Source organism: Apus apus, chromosome 1 (assembly GCF_020740795.1).
Source record: "Apus apus isolate bApuApu2 chromosome 1, bApuApu2.pri.cur, whole genome shotgun sequence".
In the NCBI taxonomy this organism is placed as follows: domain Eukaryota; kingdom Metazoa; phylum Chordata; class Aves; order Apodiformes; family Apodidae; genus Apus; species Apus apus.
In genome coordinates, this window is record NC_067282.1 from 109,431,201 (window position 1) to 109,451,482 (window position 20,282).

A 20,282-nucleotide genomic window follows, 5' to 3' on the forward strand; every position below is an offset into this window, starting at 1 on the left:
AGTAATGTTAAAAGAACTTGTAAAAGGTGTCTTGGGCTCTTTGATTTTCAAACTCCATCCCTCTCTTTCACGAAGTGCTATTCTGTCACCCTTATGCTGGCCTTCATTCCAGAAAAAACCTACTTGAGGTATAAGAGGGACTGAGATTCAGGGCTGGCTCCTCTATCATATTTTTGCATTATTTTACATAGAATGGGTCTGCAGACCCCACAAGGGACAAAAGGCATTTTTTCCTTTTGCAGAGCACACAGTGCCCACTCTCAAAATTAGACGCTTTGTCATCTTTGTGCAAAATTAGCATGGCCTTAAGCAAGATTAATTTCAGCTCCTAAAGATGTGGTGTCTGGCCTTTTTTTTTGGGTATGCCTCAGATCTTAATGAAAAGTGATTTTTCAGAACTGTATCTAGTGCACATCATGGACAGTCTATGCAAACAAACACAGAAGGCTCCATACTTCCTGGATGTATTGCTGTGCCAGAGTAACACATAAGCAAGAGTGGGCATGAGAAAAGAATAGACAGTGATGATTCTCTGGTTTCGCCACTACAAGAACATAGGGAGAAAAGAAGATACTTTCCAGACAAGCAAGAAGAGATGCTATCTCACACAGAGCACAGTGAGGCAGTGGAACTCATTGCCATGGGAAGCTGTGGATGATAAAAATTGTCGTGGGTTCAAAAAGTCATTAGACAAAGTCACAGCAGAAAAAGATGAATAAATACAAAAACACCACTTCTGTCTTAGGAAGCCACTGAGCTGCAGATTGTCAGAGGCCAGGAGAGGATAGTGGGAATGTATCTCTTTATGCTTGCCCTGTCCTTATGTTCATCTCTAAACATCTGTTACTGTTTGGCCACTATCTGAGCCAGACATTGGACCTCTGCTCTGAGCAGTATGGCTGTCATGTTTGTAGTGAAATCACCGAAATGTGGAGAGAGAGAGAGACCATGGAGAACTGAAAAAGATGGCAAGGGCTCAGCTAATTGACTGAAGGGCTGGATACAGCCAGTAAGCTCCAGCTGAGAAGCGAATGGCTTCAGTGGGATAACCCATGGACACTTCCCTCATTTAAAGTACCTTTACTTTGTTAAATTGAGGCTTGTACAGATGGCTTTTGATTTCCTAAGGGCTATTGGCCTAAACTACACTGTGTTATCTAGGGAGGTTCGCTGTAGCTCTCTGAAGCAGTAGAACAAACCCTGTAGGCTAAACAAAGATATCTAACACTGCCCAAGAGAGACACCTATAGCTAAGCACTGTCCTGTGGTCCTCTTGCCTCAGTTCTTCCGACTCAGAGAGATGCAAAGAAAACAAACTTTGCATATACAACTTCCTTGGAGAGAAATAAAGCCAAGCAGCAGCCAAGTTCAGTAGACAAAAAAAGATTGCACAGTGACCTTGGAATTTGTGCTCCATGACCTAAAGAAGTTAGTAATGTTACAGAAAAATCTTATTAGAGGAAAAACAAGCTTTTTTTGGCTTATCATCCATGCTTTAAAAATAGCATTGCAAAGCAAAAAAAATAACTTTCTACAATACTGGCTATTTTACAGGAGATTTGCCAACTTTCAGAAAACAGCCTCTTCTGTAAAAGTCCTTTTTTCAAGCCTCCGGTTAAACCCAAGCACAAAGGGCGTTTAAGGAAAGAAAACAACTGTTTAACAAAATAATGGCCCAAGATAACTATGCATCTCAGGGATGATCTTCTACTGAATTATCCTTTGAAGAGCAGCAGCAATAAAATACCATTTTAAAAATTAGCGTCCTGATCACATAAGTCGTGTCGATGGAGTTTTATTTGTGGGTTCTCCCTCTTCCTCCTGGGCCAGAGGTACAAAATGCGGCTGTCAATACCATTTGGCTGACACAGCCGGCTGCAATCTGCACCTTCTCTGTAAGGGAAACAAAAGGCTCCCCTCCCTCCCCCTTGCCTTCCTCATGAAGCTCGCCAGGTGCCTTGAGCAGCCGAGGGATCATTCTGCCCAGCTTCTGTAACTCAAGAGGTCAGGTACTTGGAGGCTGTTGCCAGACACCCCCTTGGAGCTGTACTCAGTTGAATAATTTGTATATCCTTCAAATGAGGGAAAATTTTAACCACCCTTTCAAAAGAAAGAGGCTAAAATGGCAAGAAGAGGAACCTTTAGGGGGTGTTTTCTGTGGGCTTTTTGTTGTTTTGGTTTGGGTTTTGTTTGGTTTTGTTTTTTTTAATCAGAGATCTCCATTGAAACTTCGGGAGATTAACAGGCATAGTTTAAGCAAATTTCAGGTGACTGTCAAATACAGAGCAATAAGACAAGGCTTGCGTAGAGCAGAGGAGGAGGAAGGACAAGACAGAAAACAGCATCACAGCACGGAGCCGAATGCTTCTCCTCGCCTCGGAGCTCCTTTGGAAGCAGCAGGAGCTCCATCCAGAGAGCTAGGTGAGAACTGCAGGCGAAGACAGACCGAGTCACCTAACCCTGCTAAAAACTTTCCTTGCAAGATTTATTTTCAGATGGTGGATTAAATCCACGTTTCGATCACAAAAAGAGGCGAATGGAGGGAGGATAGAAGGAAATTATTAGATGTTATCCTATGATACTGTTTTGTTCCTAATGGAAATTCAAACCTTAACTTCAAAGTATGCAAGGGCTAAAAGGGTGATTCTCAGAAATCAAAGCTGCAAGACATTTGTTCCCTATGCACAGGGACCAGTTGATATGATCCTCTTAATATTTCTTGGACTCATCAGATTAGTAGTGTCCCCCCTGAGTAACTTAACAGAACAGGCACAAAGAGTCACAAAGAGGAAAAATTTCAGTGATTAGATGGAGCTGACAGGCTGCCTAGAGCAAAATGCAAGCATCAATTCTACCAGAAGGCCTTTTGTAAGTTCTTCAGAGGTCGATGGTGCCTTTGATTGCAAAGCATCATGCTGACAGCAAGGTATACAAGTTTGGCCTCAGCCAAATGCACAAGAAAGGTGGGCATCGGTCAGAAAACAGGCAGTGGAAAACACACAAAACGGTGAGTAACCAAATCACAAAGAGCATTTGCAATTAATTCTCTTTAAAGCCTGCCAGGTCATTTGCATTACAGTTTTGTCATCTAAAGATACAGTCACCATGAGGAACAGAAGAGTAGTCAAGATGAGATGTTTTTCTAGGAAGTCTCTCCATGCTCACAGTCCAGACATGTGACAGCTACTCATAAAAGACCAAGACATTTTTTACCTAATTAATAACTTCCTTTCTTTACTTAATTGATAATAAGACTATACTCTAGTAAAATATTATATAAAATATATCAGCTGAAAGTGACCTACAAGGATGATCTAGTCCAACTGTTGGACCACTTTAGGGCTGACCAAAGTTCAAGCGTGTTGTTAAGTGCATTGTCCAAATATCTCTTAATCACTGACAAGCTTGGAGCTTCCCTCCTCAGGAAGCCATGGAGAGCAACTTTCTCAAAACTAGAGCAGCCCAAACTACTGAAACACTCCTAACAGGACATTCCTTCCAACCTTTTTACTACCGTCATTGCCCTTCCCTGGATGCATTCAAGTACCTTCACATCCTTCTTAAATGCTGGGGCCCAGAACTGCACTCAGTACTCCAGGCAAGACCTCACCAAGGCTGAAAACAGTTGAATAATAACTTTTTTTGGCTGGCTGGTTGTGCTGTGTTTGATGCTACCCAGGATGTGATTTCCCTTCTGTGCTGCCAGGGCACATGGCTGGCTCGTATTGAGCCTGCTACCGACCAGCACCCCCAGATCTCTTTCTGTTCTGGCTGCTCTCTGGCTACTGCTCTTCACATTTGTGCTTGTGCCCAGAATTACTCCATCCCTGGTGCAGAATCCAGCACTTGAACTTATTAAACTTCATCCCATTAATCATCTCTCAATGCTCCAAACTATGTAGATCCCACTGCAAGAGCCCCTGTCCCTTCAGAGGGTCAACAGCACCTCTCACATTGCTATCATCAGCAAATCTACTAGTGGTGCATTTAACTCCTGCATCCAAACCATTGGTAGAAATATTGAACATAACTAGCCCTAGGATTGAGCCCCAAGGAGCACTGCTGCTGACCATTCAGCAGCCACAGGTAGCCCCATTCACTACAACCCTTTGAGCCCTGCCCTTCAACAAGTTCTTCATCCAGTACACCTTGTAACTGCTCATCTCATAGCTGGACAACTTCTCCAGAAGGATGCTGCGAGGGACAGTTTCAAAAGCTTTATTAAAATCCAGAAAAGCTACATCCACCATCTTCCCTTCATCTACTAGGCAAGTGATCTTATTACAGAAGGATATCAGATTAACAATGAAGCAGGTGCCATCTTTTTTTATGGAAATAGAAACAAGCAGAAGATGCTCATGCAGGACTGAAAGTTATTTCCAAACAGAATATCTACTCTAATAAAAAAAAAACTTCTGCAGACATGTTAGTAACCACGGAGAACTGGAACAGTTGTTTTACTGTTATTGGGCTCAGCCTAGCATTAATTGGCTAAAATACTAGAGTTTGCCTATACAGAAGATCAATGTGAGAGTCTTTTCTGACCTTTGTCTGAAAGAAGGTACCCTCAGCACTACTGTGCTCTGTCATAACACTAGTCTCTATTTTGACAGTGGTCAGTTAAAAACATGACCATCCAAATGTCTGAGGACAAATCCAATATCCATTATTATCAATAAACAGTATTTAATAAACATGTGCAAACTCCATGTCTAAATCTACCAAAATGTTTCTCTAGATTCTTTCCTTCTAGCCAAGTAGCAGTTTTTGTGAGACTGAACTTAAGCTTACAGTTAAGACCTACTGCATAATTGTTGCTGTAATTTCTAAGTCATTATATAACATACGTGTCTTACAAGCTTGACCTTGTTCCTATGTCAGTAAACTAGAAAATTGTTGTTCAGGGCAGTGAAAATGGATTTAAACCATTTGCTATGGTTTGTACTACTATGTTTATTGTTCTAGTAGAATTTAGTTTGTCATGCATTGTTTGGCCCAGACTCACCCCATTAACTCCAGGAACTTAAATGAGATACCTAAAGAGGGAGCAAAGTGCCATAAGCTTCCTAAATGTGTCAACAGACAGAAAACAGGATCTCTACCTACAAAAGTTCTAACCTACCTTCTGAACTAAACCCTCCCTAAGTTGGGAAAGGGAGAGATTTTTAGGGAGTTAATTAGTTTGCAGCAATGCTTGTATTGTTTCCCTGCTGATAGCGAGGTAGCAAATTTTGAACAAAATGGTTAAGCAGATTGTTTGCTAGAAAAATCAACAACAGACCTGCCTGTAAATGTATACAGATATATAATAAGGATGTAATCAGAAAATCACCCTGGTCTTTGTTTGCACCAAATATGTCAAATACCTAGATTACAGATAATTTAATTTCTAAAGGTACTTCTAATTTAAAAAAAAAAAAAAAAAGTGCAGCTTAAGAGCCAGTAAGAAGTAATAATTGCAGTCCATTTACCATCAGGTTAGCAGGAAATAAATGGTATCTTGGTATCTTACTGTTATTCTCTTCCTGTGGAGTTTATTGGTGCATTTATGCAGCTCTGTTTCATTTGCACATCTGTGAAGAGCACTGCTGTATAAAATGTAAGTGGGCTGTATATGGAATTTAAAACTTTTCAGTGATTAAATGTCTCAACAGCTTTCTCATCAGAATTACCAAAATCTTTCAAGTCCATGTTTGTTTTTAAATCAAAGCATTGCTATTTTTATTCAAGCACAGTGTGCTGGAACAGTTCAGGACGCTGTCATGTCACCTTACTCAAAGAGGGTATTTACTAATTCACTGACATCCCATTGCCTCCACAAATAAGGAGACAGTCTTACACACTGCCCTCCACTCTTTGTTTATGCTCCTTCCAGTTGCTGCTATAGGGGCAGAGCTCTGCGTTTGGACAAGTTCCCTCTCCGCATATCACATGCTGTTAATGCGGGAACAGAGTGAAAAGGGACCTCCTCCTGCCTTCACCTTTACCTCCTGCATTTTATGGTCGCTCCCTCTGCAAGTAATCAGGACTGGTAAATGCCACCCTTGATCATAATACTTCATAAACGTCATTATTCTGTTGGTGGATGAGTGTGCAGTCGGGATGGCCATTGCACTCCTGGAAGATTACTTTCAAGGTAGGCCTCCCACTGTGACACTGGAGAAGGTATGAGACCTGGACTATTCTCATATCCCCTTCTAGGCTAGATCCTCCATCTTCACACCAAATACCCTCCCCTGTCTCAGATGTTATAGACACCATTTTCTGTTTGTATGTTGACTTGCCCTTGACATCCTAATCAAGATGAAAACCTTGTCAAGAAAAGCCACTGTGCAGGCAAATCTGAAATGACCTCTCAGTCTACATCAGGCAGAGCCAGACAGGGAAAGACAGAGGAAAGGGAGGAAGGACAAGGTAACAAAAATAACTTCAGCAGAGAAGAAGGAGTTCAAACAACTCAGCTTCTACCTAAACAAACATGGCATTTGTCCCTTCACAAACAAAATGATGGGTAAGTAGCTGGAACTGCAAGTACAGTCCATGTCATTCTCTTCTCAATCAAGTAAAATCTTCACCATAACATTAAGCTTTTAAACATTCAATATTTATATTTGTTACCTTTTCATAAGCTTTTCGTTTTGTTTCAGAGTCCATCCAGTCATTTTCCTTTTCCAACATGTCAATGAAAGCCCAGCGAATTCCTTCAGTCAACTCCTCCATCTGCAAAACATTTGGCAAACCCCTCTCCAGTAAAATATGTCTCAGCAGAATCATTATAAGAAAAGGTTTTATACATGCAGGAGTGATGGATTTGACTAGAACATTATTGACTCCAAATCAGACAGTATCTGCTGATCTTTCTTGAAGGCTAATTTCTTCTTTCTCCAGTCCTTAGACACTGCTTCTGAAAATAAATTTATTTTCATTTTCTTTTCGTTCAGGTGTACAACATGTTTGTCATTAAAAATACTGGGAGTTTTGCAGTGATCTGGGGAGATTTCTGACACTTTGGTTCTAGATCACTAGCCCATGCAGAAGAAGGAGCTGGCTGTAAGGCAGTTGTACAGATAAAGCCTTTTCTGCAGAGAGAGAATCTGAAGCCTTGTTTGGTTTATATCAGACTGAGACATGCTTTTTTAATACTGCCAAAGAACTGAATTCAGGCTGACAGTACCATGGCCCAAATACAAAGCAGTATCCAAATATTTAACCCATATTTAGCTGTAGTTGTGAAGTATTCCTCTCCTTTGCTTACTGCAGGGACAGAGGCCACTGCTCACAACACTGAGCAGCCTTAGCTGCTTCTGTGGCCTTGAACCACCAGTGACAGCTTGCACTTGTGGAAAGCTAGGAAAAACCACAACCATTTCAGCTTAGCTGCTTCTCCAGACAACTATGCAAAGCCACAAGTATATCACAAGCAATTAAATAATAATAATAATAATAATAATAATAATAATAATAATAATAATAATAATAATAATAATAATAGGAGTTTAGTGAGTATGTACACTAAGAAAACCCTGAAATGACAGAAAGTAAGAAATCTAATTACTAAGAGGTGCATTATAGCAGTATAAAGAGCAGAAATGCCCTCATGCCTATGCATCTGACAGCACAGATCAGAAAGATGTATGCAATCAGCTGCTTCTATTTATATTAATAGATGAACCTCATGACAGATAGCCACTGAGAATACTGTGAGAGTGAGGCAATTTGGGGGATCCAGCCATCACTGGAGTCTTTTAGCACAGACTAAACCAGAGCTAAGATAGCACAAAACATGACAGATAATCATTACATGAAGACTTGTTGGATCTATGTGTTATCAGTTACCTTACATTTTAAAATAATGAAAATGTCGGGTACCAGAGATTCATATAATTTTATTCTATAGATCAGGTAGTTCTAAAATGTCATTACAAGTGGGAGTTAAACCCTGGAAAGTAACATTACCTTTAGCTAAGTTGTCATTTATTTATCAGATGTATATTTTAATCTGGAACTGCTCTTAATTGGTGGTGGAGCCAGACAAAACAGAGCAAAACTTCTTTGATTATTCATTTTTTCCTACCCTTTTCAAACACCATTTTCTTATTTTTAGAGACAAAATGGGGCAACTGAAAACTGTCTACCATTAAATATGACTAAACAGCCAACAGTCTCAGTAAACTGCATCTTAGGGAATAGGGTAACTTAAAGCTATTGATGACAGAGCACTGACTCAATTAACTTAGTGCACTAATGAGGTGAACTCCCTGTACTTGGAGGTTGCAAGTTCAAACTAAAGCTCTGCAGCTGGCCCCTGGTGTATACTTAGGCTTTATGCACCAGCTGTAGCTGCAGGGGGCAGGGGGAGAAACCTATTCCTGCTATCAAAGTTATTACTGAAATTGCTCAGGCATAGCTCTAAGAAACACTGCAGGCACTCTGCGTTAGAAACAGTGCTATATTTAGACACAAATAATGTCTTTCTTGATAAAAGGAGAGAAGTATCTAAGGTATGAAACACCAGTGACGAAACATAGGGGAAAAAGAATCCATATTATCCATTACTCAGGATTTGCTTATCACAGATAGATATATGCCATAAGCCAAGAAAAAAAAAAAAAAAGAGCAAATAACTCAAATCTGTACAAATTACGAGTGCTTCTCTCAAGTGTTTTCTTGCTGTTTAAAAGAGACATAGAACTGAAAACCAGTGAAATGAAAATGGTAACACCACAAATTATTAACTTGAAAAGCACACTTTTCAATGCATTGCAACCAGTTTCACCTGTATTTAATTTTATCTCCATGGGCAGTTCACTGTAAGTCTCAATCTTGTGATCTACACGATACATTTTATATGCATCTCTTACAATAGATGCTACTGTGAGCTCAGACTTGGTAATTTTTCAACAATTTGGTCTGAAAGGAATGTACATGTTAAGAAATATTGCAATTAAGTTACATTTTGAGATAAACTCATTCTCTGTCATCTTCTCATAATTTTCCCCCACGTATACAAACATGAAAAAATGTTCATTTCCTCCATAAACTGTGCATTTCCTATAGTCCTCTTCCTGCTTATCCTGCACAGAGGTAATAGTTTGTAGTATCCCAGAAATACTTTTGCCACTAAGCTGCCAAATAGCACATTACAAACTTGATCAAGAAGCAGAGGACTGAAAAGCTGGATATCAGAGAGGGAACTCCAGCTGAAAGCATATAGCGGAAGAAATACCGAGCCTGAGAGGGAAATACATATCTCAAAGATTTTAACAAGCCAAATCAGAGTGTTGGTCTGTCTAAAATGGAGTCCTTCCCTGAGAAAATAGTCAGACTAGATAAAGTCAAACAGACAAACTCTGGGCTACTGAGTCAGGGTAGTGCAGGACTATCACAGAGCTGTCACTCACAGGGCAGGATGTTATTTCACGTTTCCTAAATTGTTATGCCTCTCCTGTGCTGAAAGCTAAGTTCAACAACTAAATTAGTTAATTTTAAACTGATTACTGTTGGAAAATGAATGGCTGGAACAGCAGACATTGGAAAACCCTATGAGAAAAATGTGAACTGAAAATAATGAATTATTGTGAAGGGCAATTAATCATTTTAATATGTTATTAGGAGCAATGATAATGTAGCTATGTTTGAAGTTTTAGAATGAGGGTGAACATCCAGCTATTCTTTGTACTCTGCAGCATGGAAGAATATATCTCTTCAGTGTTGAGCAAAAAAGATTCAAATAACAAATACAAACTGTCACTATATCGCCCTAAACATAATTTGGCCTGTCCCTTAATTTGAGCTGGACATCAGTTACACTTTACTCACTTAGACTATAGGTGTAATACAGTCAGCTTTAAAATGGTCATCCTGAAGCAGAGAGATGTATATCAGTCAGTAAACCTTTAGTATATAGAGTTATATTAGTTGTACTAAACCATTTCTCATTGATAACCCTCACTATGTTCCTGCACAACCTGGCTGTCAGTATTTAAATAAATTAGTGGTGTTCAGCCTGTCTTTAATCTGGCTATTTATTTGTCTGAAAGGCTGCATATAGAAGGAGTGGGCAGTGCCTAGTTGGACAGAAAGGTGATATTTCTTCAAATTTCTTCCATTTTCTCTTTGTCACTTTTTTTTTTTTTTTTTTTTTTTTTTGTAATTCAGTTACAGCATTTTTAAGATTTTTTTCTCCTTTTAAACTTTGGTCTAATATCAGAGGCAATTTGTGAGGAAGAAGCTACTAATTCAAAGTTTCTAGATAGATATCTCAAAGGACTCACCATCTCCTTCTTGTCTTCTTGAAAATGGGCATTCACAAACATCTTACCCACAACGTAGGGGAGAGCACTTTCAACGAGGTCCACACATTTATCCCACTGAGGCAGCAAAGTTGTGGTTCCATGGATCACCTGTTGGAAGGTGCATGAAGTAGGTCATAACATCATACTGTTCAAGAACAAATCTGCATCCACATACAGTATACTCTGAAGCTTATTTGTCAAATAGCTACCAAAAGGAAACAATAATGATATTTTATGATTATTTCTATTTTCATCAAGTGCTGTGACAAATCTTTTGAACTCCACTAAATAGCTATAAGATTTTAGACTTAGAAACAGTACAATGGTAATCTCTCAGAAAGGCTAGGACTAGAGGGTTAGTTATAGGAAGACATTCCCAAGTGCCAATTTTAGACTACTCTTGGTAGTCTTTCTGTGTTAAGTGGAGAGACACTTTCCTCTGGAAAATCCCTGCTCTGAGATATTTCCTGGAAAAGTTTCCCTCTATCCACTGCCTAGGTGAGAAGCCTGGGGAGTCAATCCTCATGAAAATTAGGTCAGTCCTTATGAAATACCTGCTACAGAGCCCTCCACTGTCATGAATTTATCTGTGCTAACTAATGGCTAACATTGGTAGGTATGGATCAACATTTCTTTGCCATTTACCTACTGGCTACTACTACCACAGCCTGTTGCTTTAAGTCCCTTTCCCAAACAGAATATTTTCGGAAGCAAACAGGTTTGAATCATCAAGAACACTGAACACTGAATATGTGTTTCTCCCCAAAATAGAAATATGTTGGTAGACAAGAGTGCATATTTTGCTAAAAGAATGGTGGCTAAATACACACGTCTAGGCTCTGATGATGTCCCTGCACCACCATACATGAGCTTCAAAAGAAAAATCATCAAGAGTGGTCAACATGCCAATGAACAAGGCAAAACAGAGCTCAAGCTATTGCTGCCTTGGTTTCTTCTTCTCACAGGAAGAATGTTTTTGTTACTATGGATGCTTACCCAGTTAACTGGTAGAAGTTAACGATTTTTAAAAGTACACACAGCAAAATATGAGATGGGTCCATATAAGCAATAGCCGTGATGATTTAAGAAACTTTTGTTGTTTCCAAGAGTCAAACAGTTCCCCTTCCACTTAAGGAACTCCTTGAGCTTTTCCACAGAGAAGAAGCAAAATTCCAGTCCAGCAGTTAATGCCTGTGAGCTGAGTAAATGCAGAGCACAGTCCACACCAGACCAGGTCAGTTGGGCTAGGAGTTTTGGCCTCCTACAGATTATAAAAGCCTCTTAAGCACTGATCTTGTAGTTTCTGAGCCTCTTCTTTTTCCTTCTCCTCCTTTGAGCCCAGGATTAAATTTCTAGCAAAACTGAAAGGTTTGGATTTGTTGTTTTCAAATAAGAAAAGATTTCATTGGAAAATTCCAGACTAGCTTAGCCCCCAGCTATTGAAGGTCAGATATTCTGGTAGTTCAGAGATTGATTTTCTCCATCATATTGTCTGTAATTAAGCTTAATCAATGACTCATACTTAAATACACCAGTGAATTGCATTTTCAAATGCTTTTTATTAATACTGTATGTGCACTAATAGATTTTCAATGACAGAGAGAACACTGCTTCTGTAAGAAAACAACATTGGCCAAACCAAAACATAATAAGGCAATAGTTTCCTCAACAGAGCCAAATTTGAAAAGAACTCTTTTCCAAATTCTTCAATCCTCATATATAGCACAAGATAATAAAAAAAATTAAAAAAAGAAAAAAGAAAAAGAAAAAAGAAAAAGAGAGAGAGAGAGAGAAAAGGAGAGAAGAAAACTGCTCTTCAGGGTCCAAGCAAAACCACAGTGGAGCTTTTTCCTAATGCAGGGGAAGAAAGGAAGTCATGGCATTAGTCATCAGACTTTGAAATTCCTTCTGAAAGCTCTGACTACGAATCAGCCACAGAAAAAGTCAGGAGAAAGAGCTGGCTTTTAGACTGTGACATATTATTACTCCAACTCTAATATCATTATTTTGAGGGAGGCTTGACTGTAAAGAGGACAGAAAGGCAGCACAGGCTGTGAGGCCAGTAAAAATAGAGCCGAGAGAAATAGATTATATCTCACAGCTGGTTTATTGATATTTATGTTACAACAGCCAGCTAGAACTCCCTCAAAATGCTCCTCCTAATATTCATGCACTACTCTAAAACACAGTACGCCAGGTAGTAACAGTGACTATAAATAGCAGGTTTCAAGCCCTCCCAGTCAATTCAGAGCTCCACAACATAATTAACTGATATCTTCCCCAGGTGTCACTGCACAGTTGCTAGGACTCAAAGTGCCATTGCAGAGGAGCTGCTGATAGTTGCTGATGTGGTAATCAAAGCACTTTCTCTAGAGTTGGCAGGTTTGTGTTATTTCTCAACCCAAAGTTTTTTGAAGTTTCAGTATGTCTTTTTTCCTGTTTTTGCCAAGAGTTTAAGTGTCTTGATGCCAAGATGTCTACGGGAAAAATGTAAAAGACACCAATAGAAAATGAGAACCTGGTGAAAAAAATACCACACTTATGATGGATGAGGCTGACTGGTTAATGAATAAATGAATAAAATATATCCTTTGCTCTAAGGGTCACCGATTCACCTCATGGTCATATATTTTTAGTAGTCATTCAATATTTTCTTCATTTACCTGGCAAGAGGTTGGTGGGCCCTTTTTATTACCCCAAATGATTTGTGTGCCTTTAGTCCTGCAATCCACACTGGACAAATCTGTTCAAGAAAGCCTTTGCCTTGAACTCCGTTTCTCATGTCCTTCTGCTGACCTGTGAAGTCTGTCCCCTGAGTTGTTTACTGAGCTTAACTTTAGCTATTAACTACTATCTACTGCTGTTTACTGCCCTCACCTAACTCCATCTCCAGGTTCTGGGGGAAGATAATGGGAATAGAATGCCAGGTTGGAAGGGACCTCAAGGATCACCTGCTCCAACCCTTCAAGGTACTATTACAGTTTGTGATGGCTCAGCACCCTGTTAAGCTGAGACTTAAAACTGTCCAATATGGGCGAATCCACCACTTCCCTTGGGAGACTATTCCAATGTTTAAGTGTCCTCCTGATGATAAATTTACCCCTGGTGTCCAACCGGAATCTCGCCAGGAGCAACTTGTGCCCATTACCCCTTGTCTTTTCCATGTGACTCCTTGTAAATGGGGAATCTACATCTTGGTAGCCACCCTTTAAGTACTGGAACATGGTAATAAGGTGTTCCCAAAGCCTTCTTTTCTCAAGGCTAAACAAACCCAGTTTTCCCAGCCTCTTCTCATATGGCAGGTCCTTCAGTCCTCTGATCACCCTTGTGGCCTTTCTCTGGGCCCTCTCCAATCTGTCTGCATCCTCTTTGTAAAGCGGGGACCAAAACTGAACACAACACTCCAGGTGTGGTCAGACCAGGGCTGAGAAGAGCAGGATGATGACTTCTTTATCTCTGCTGGTGATGCCCTTGTTGATGCAGCCCAGCATCCTGTTGGCTTTCTTTGCCACTGCAGCACACTGCTCACTCATGTTGAGCCTGTTATTCACCAAGACTCCCAGGTCTCTTTCCGCAGGGCTGCTCTCTAGCCAGGTGGATCCCAGTCCGAACAGCACTCTTGGATTATGTGTTCCCAGGTACAAGACCTTACACTTCCCCCTGTTGAACTTCAAAAAGTTTCTGCCTGTCTAGGTCATCCTGGAGTGTCAATATCTCCACTCATCTTGGTGTACTCAGCAAACTTCACTGAGGTGCTCTTGACCCCAACATCCAGGTCACTTATGAAGATTAGTTAAACAGCATTGGACCCAGTATCAGTCACTGGGGGACATCAATGTGACTGGTTGCCAGTTTGAGGATAGTTGAGTACTATCACCCTCTGGGTACGGAATGAGCTGCTGACTCATGGCTCTGGGCTGTTCTGCTCATCAAGCCACTTTCTATCATTTAGGAGCAGTCCTGGCTGACTGGGGAGGTACCAGCAGATTGGAAATCAGCCAGTGTAAACCCCATATATAAGAAGGGACAGAAGGATGATCTGGGAAATTACAGGCCTGTTAGTTTGACTTCAGTACCAGGGAATCTGATGGAGCAAATAATCCTGAGTACCATTATGGGATACATGCAGAACAACCAGTCAGCATGGGTTCATGAAGGGCAGGTCCTGTTTGACTAACTTGATCTCCTTCTATGACAGGGTGACACACATATTGGATGAGGGAAGGGCTGTAGATATTGTCTATCTTGACTTTAGCAAGGCTTTGACAAGGTTTCCAACGGCTTTCTCCTAGAGAAGCTGGCTGCTCATGGCTTGGATGTTCACATGTTTTGCTGGGTAAAAATGTGATCAGATGGCCAGGTCCAAAGAGCTGTGTTTAATGGAGATAAATCCAGTTTGCAGCTGATCATGAGTGGTGTTCCCCAGGGCTCAGTGATGGGGCTGCTCCTGTTTAACATCTTCATTGATGACTTGGATGAGCGGATAGAGTGCACCCACAGCAAGTTTGCAGATGACACTAAGTTGGGTGGGGCAGGTAGGCTCTGAAGAGGGATCTGGACAGGCTTGACTGATGGGACAAGGCCAGTCGCATGAATTCCAATAAGGCCAAATGTTGGGTCCTGCACTTGGGCCACAACAATCCCCAGCACTGCTACAGGCCTGGGAAGGAGTGGTTGGAGAGCTGCCCAGCAGAGAGGGACCTCGGGGTGCTGATTGACAACCAGCTGAATGTGAGCCAGCAGTGTGCCCAGGTGGCCAAGAGGGACAACACCATTTTGGCCTGCATCAGGAATAGTGTCACCAGCAGGACCAGGGAGGTGATCCTGCCCCTCTACTTGGCCTTGGTGAGGCCACACCTCAAGCACTGTGTGCAGGTTTTGGCACTGCAGTATAGGAAGGACATTGAGGTGCTGGAGGGGGTGTAGAGAAGGGCAGCTAGGCTGATTAGGGGTCTGGAGAACAGGTCTTATGAGGAGAGGCTGGGGGAGCTGGGGCTGTTCAGCCTGGAGAAGAGGAGGCTGAGGGGAGACCTTATTGGTCTCTACAACCACCTGAAAGGAAGCTGTGGTGAGGTGGTTGTTGGCTTCTTCTCCCTAGTGACCAGTGATAGGACTAGAGGAAATGGGGTCAAGTTGCACCAGGGGAGGTTCAGATTGGATATAAGGAAAAATTTCTTCACAGAAAGAGTGACGAGGCATTGGAACAGGCTGCCCAGGGAGGTGGTGGAGGCACCATCCCTGGAAGTGTTAAAAAAACGGGTAGACGTGGTGTTTCAGGAGATGGTTTAGTGGCCAGAGGTTGTAGGGTGGACAGTTGGACTTGATGATCTTGAAGGTCTTTTCCAACCTTGATGATTCTATGATTCTATGACATTTGTTAATAAGCATTGAATCAACTTAAATTAGTTTCCTCCCTAAGCTTCTAGAGAAAGCACCCAGAGAAGTGACATCAGCTAAGTAACATATCAAAATGCACAGTATCCAAAGCTTAAAGTTTCCTTCCAGGAATTTTTCTGACTATAATATAACTCAGCATTATGCTGCAGTCTGGCTGATGGCCAGCAACAATCTATTTTACTGGGCTAGCAAGGAGTGTCCCAAGAGGAGATACACTTACAAACTTGTTGCTGTGGTTCTGACAGCCAGTTTCTCACATTTTTGCATGAAGAAAATGGCATCTTTAACAAGACTGATTGGAATATCATTTCAGAAGTATAAGAGACAGCCTTTCCTGTGTAGTTTCCATCAAGCTGTTGAAGTTTATTTTTAGGTGTGTGATCAACACAGAACTATTCCAGTACTACTCAGGGAAAGACATTATGGGTGCCACCTGTGTGGTTCACCAGGGAGCACAAAGCACCCACGCCTCCTGTACTATATCACTGGCAGCATCATTCCAGCCTCCTGTTGTCATGATGTCATCAAGCAGCTAATTTTTATCATGACAGAAAAAAAGTTTTCCATCAAAACTGAAGTGTCTTGGAAACAACCTTGGTTTGCTTAAAGGGCCCTCACACTGCCCACTGGATTATCAGGGTAGCTTTCTATTCAGGGTTCACTTAATCAAATATATGTATTTTACATAAATGCCCATATTACTTAATAGATAATTAGTTCTGCTTTCATAGCTTGAGGCAGTGATTAATGTCTTCTGGGGTTTCTGCAACCCCAAACTGGAAGGCACCTGATTGGCGTTTCTGTGGAAATGGCTGGCATATGGACGTGCTAGAGCTCGTGAAAGCTGGCACTAGAGCATGAGAGAGGTTTAAGCAAATTTAGAAAAGCTGAAATCTTAGACTTTTGTTTTAGCAGAGCTATATTCATGCATGTGTAAACAGCAGGGTTTTTTTAAATCTTAGATTTTGGCTGAACAGGTTTGGCGTGCAGGAACAGCACAGGTCACAGCCCTGGCATGTAACTCATAAACTTTCCAGCTTTCAAGTTTCTGCATAAGAAGACTCAGGTTTTTAAAGGGGAGTTCTCAAGAACTCCTCAACATAAGACATTATGTCTAAAAGACATTTTGTTGTTAGGATCATATACAAGCATATGTACGTCTTATTTGTTTTAGAAGGAGTCTTCAACAAAAAAAAGGTTATGCAAGAAATTTATCCAGCAAGGAAAATACTTCCTGTTTTGCACAGGTATAAGCAACTAAAAGGGAAACCAATAATGTCAACACTAGTGCCATTGTAAATGCTATAAAAACATCAACTTACCCGAGAAAATTCCAGCCACCGATACTGAAAACGTCTACTGAGGTTAAATAACCTTGAATAAACCATCCTCCACACCAGATAGTTGGCAAGAGTCCTGTTAAACCACATATATCTTTGTCAGACATTAAATGCATATGATGTGATATAAAGCATGCACAGAAATCTCTACAAGCATTTCATCTGAATGGTGGAAATGTCACCTTGAAAATTAATGAGTGATGACAAAATTGATTAAAGAATCTGGAGGATTGCAACCAGTTAATATGTAATTTTATCATGATAACCATATTCTAGGGGATATTTGTAACAATTACTTGTATGCAATTTTTAGGTAATGCTTTTTTCAAAAGACAGTTTTAATTTTCCATAGAAGTGGTAAGAACTGTGTCATAATAATAGGTGCATAAAAGTTCTATCTAGAGATAAGAAAATAACTGATTTTTATTTTATAAATCAAAGTGAATGTTATCTTTCCTCATTAGTAGGGCACAAAAATTGTAATTATGAAACAGAATAGATAACAGTCCATCCCATTTTTGCTATCATTATCACATTTGTATTTTTCATTAGAAGTTATCAATATGATTTCAAAAGTTCTAACTACCCACAGAGTTATTAAAGTATTACCACTCTTATTTTGCAGATGTGTAATTGAAATACCAAAAAAGAGAAGTCTCAGTAACAAGAATCTTATAAGAACTGAGGCTGAGAGACCCAGGAAGAACTTGTTTAAAATTCCAAGGAGACCTGACATCCATGCCCCTTTTCTGAAACTTCAGTCATTTGACTAGAAGATTTATTTAGTCTAGAATGAGCTCTTTTCATGCTCAGCAGTGGCTGTATGAGGTAAAAGTATACAGTGAAACATACAATTAAACTACAAAACAATCTCAAAACAAGTCCAGTAATGGTATACACATTATTTTCATCTTGTTTTATACATGACATTTTTCAATGATAGTCATTGCTCCAAAGCTACGGATATCCAAATGAGGTTAGCTCTACACTGGGGTATACAAAGCATTTTGGGTAGGCCATAGACTTTTCCAGAGGGAGGAAAATTGCTCCTTTGCAACTGAAGATGCTGTTGCAGACCATTTGAACAACTCTCCCATCTCTGAAAATCCCATTTCTGCAATCTCCCATGGCCATAGTTGTGGAGCAGTGTAGCTGTTGCTACAGTGTCATTCCGTTATCTTCATTCACAGACACATCCTATACTGTTCCCTCCTCTGAATCATAACAGACTATAAACATATTTTCTGGCCGTGTTGTGTTCACAATGCAATTCGCCTGAGCCATAACTTGAGCTTTTCCTCTAACGAAGCTCCAGTCCACAAACCTGCACAGCAGTTGAGCATCCATGGCAGCCTGGGCAAAGCCTGCTTTACTCTTCAGTGGAGTTTGCGTGTGCTTGTAGGTCAGAAATATGGTCAACTAATTTCACACAGGAAAACTTGAGGGTGCAATCTCAAGCCAACTGTCACCTCAAAGGCCTGATATTCCCTAGTCTTTGTCACTAGCAGCAGCTTCTACAGGGAAGCAGAGAACTGCTGTGATTTATAAGTCCTGCCTTTTATAGTCCTCCTTATCTTTCATACTGGGCATATTCCCTCTTTTAGTATACAGATTTGTCATATAATACACATAAATCCCCACAGCAATCGTAAAACATATCTGAAATAAGCTTTTCAGCATGAATAATGCCCATTTTTAACACAGTACATGTTACAAAAGCCAAAACCAGTTAGCTCTGCTTAGATGATCAAACCATATTGAGATAGGGTCATTAAAAATTCATTCCAACTTATAAAATACCAAAAAGCATAGATTTCCCCCTTAACACCTTTCTGACAATGTGCAATTTCCTCACTCAATGGCAAATGAAGCACTTTAGAAGTGCTCAGCTCTCACTGGTTTTGTAAATTACTTGAACTCCACAAGCCCCACAACTGCCTCAGGAATTTCAGCAGAGCTAAATAGCACCCATGCTCCAGCAGTAACTCCTCTGTGGATCTAAACGAGAATTTATCCAAGTCCTACAGCCTGAAAGGTTTAAAGATTTTATTTCCAAAAAAACCCTTAGCTAAATAGACCAATCATAAACCTATTATGTGTTACAATTCAGTACTTAATTGCTACCAAAAAAACATTTCTCCCTTCTGTGTGCTTATGTGGCAGTATTTGTCCTTACATTTGAGGAAGCTCTGTCAAACTGGTAGTCAAAGAAAGACTGAAATTTGCAAAGGATAAGTGGCAAAGAGGTACCTTATTCAAAGACACTAATATCAGTGGGAATTCAAAAACTTCCATACCAGTCATAATTAACAAAGTCAGTTTCAGGAAATACCCCACTATTAATTGAGGTTTGGTTTAATTCGGAGAGGAAAAGAAGGCTGAAATGTCCTAACACAGAGCTGTCCAATGAGATTGTAATAATTCCTGATTGTAATCACATTAGAATCCACTGATGCATTCAATACTTAAAACAACATAAAAGTTTTTCTTCAAAGCCCAGAGGTATGATTATTTGCAGGGAGGGGACATAATGGGGGAAAGCTTGAGGGATTTTGTTGTTGTTAGTTTGAGGTGCAGCATTTATTTTGTTCTTCAAAACAAAATCATATTTTATCTGAGTTTGTTTCCCTATTTGGTGATGGTCATTTTGCATTTTTGGATAGCTATACAAATTTAAAATCAGTTGCTTGTCCTAACTTGGTTTAAAAACTGACACTTTTGATTATGAAATGCCCTTAGTGCATATCTTGGGGTGATTTTCATCCCAGTTTCACAAAAAATTTCACTAAGGCTCAGAGAAGTTAACCTCTTGACATAGCAAAATTCAACTCACAAATAAAACATACAAATCCTCTCTGCTCTTTTGATGAGACCACAGCATTTGTTGTTGTAGCCTCTCAGAAGAGCGCAGTACACAGGCCTCTACTTTAACTTAAAAATGACTATAACAGAAAGAAGTGTAGGCTTACTCTTAACGAATATGACCATCATTGTGATGCACACTCCCAAAGGAAGTGGTTGAGAGCTTGTTTGCTGGAACAGTTAGAATTATACCAGTGCCTATGAATATCTACTATGGAGCTCTCTACCATGTCTGGGATAAAGTAGGTTGCTCATGTACAATTCTGTGAGTTTGTAACATTTTAATCAACAGACACAGTGGCAATTAAAGACGATAGATTTAATATGAGATAGATGAACAAATTAATTGACATTTTAAGAAGTTCCCTTGCACAAATTCTGAGATCTG

General features: G+C 40.2%; 2 protein-coding genes across 2 annotated transcripts in view; both read right to left on the reverse strand.

Annotated features, from left to right (window-relative positions):
• The window catches only part of PHEX (phosphate regulating endopeptidase X-linked), a 99,151-nt gene that overhangs the window by 43,828 nt on the left and 35,041 nt on the right, over positions 1 to 20,282 (reverse strand). The window contains exons 10-12 of the mRNA XM_051608956.1: positions 17,015 to 17,108; positions 10,275 to 10,403; positions 6,619 to 6,720 (exon numbers count right to left, since the gene is read on the reverse strand). Of these exons, the coding sequence (XP_051464916.1) occupies positions 6,619 to 6,720; positions 10,275 to 10,403; positions 17,015 to 17,108 (325 nt within the window). The remainder of the gene's footprint in view (positions 1 to 6,618; positions 6,721 to 10,274; positions 10,404 to 17,014; positions 17,109 to 20,282) is intronic.
• The window catches only part of CNKSR2 (connector enhancer of kinase suppressor of Ras 2), a 475,055-nt gene continuing 457,851 nt past the window's right edge, over positions 3,079 to 20,282 (reverse strand). The window contains exon 25 of the transcript XR_007888446.1: positions 3,079 to 3,088. The gene's annotated coding sequence lies outside the window, so the exon portion shown is untranslated. The remainder of the gene's footprint in view (positions 3,089 to 20,282) is intronic.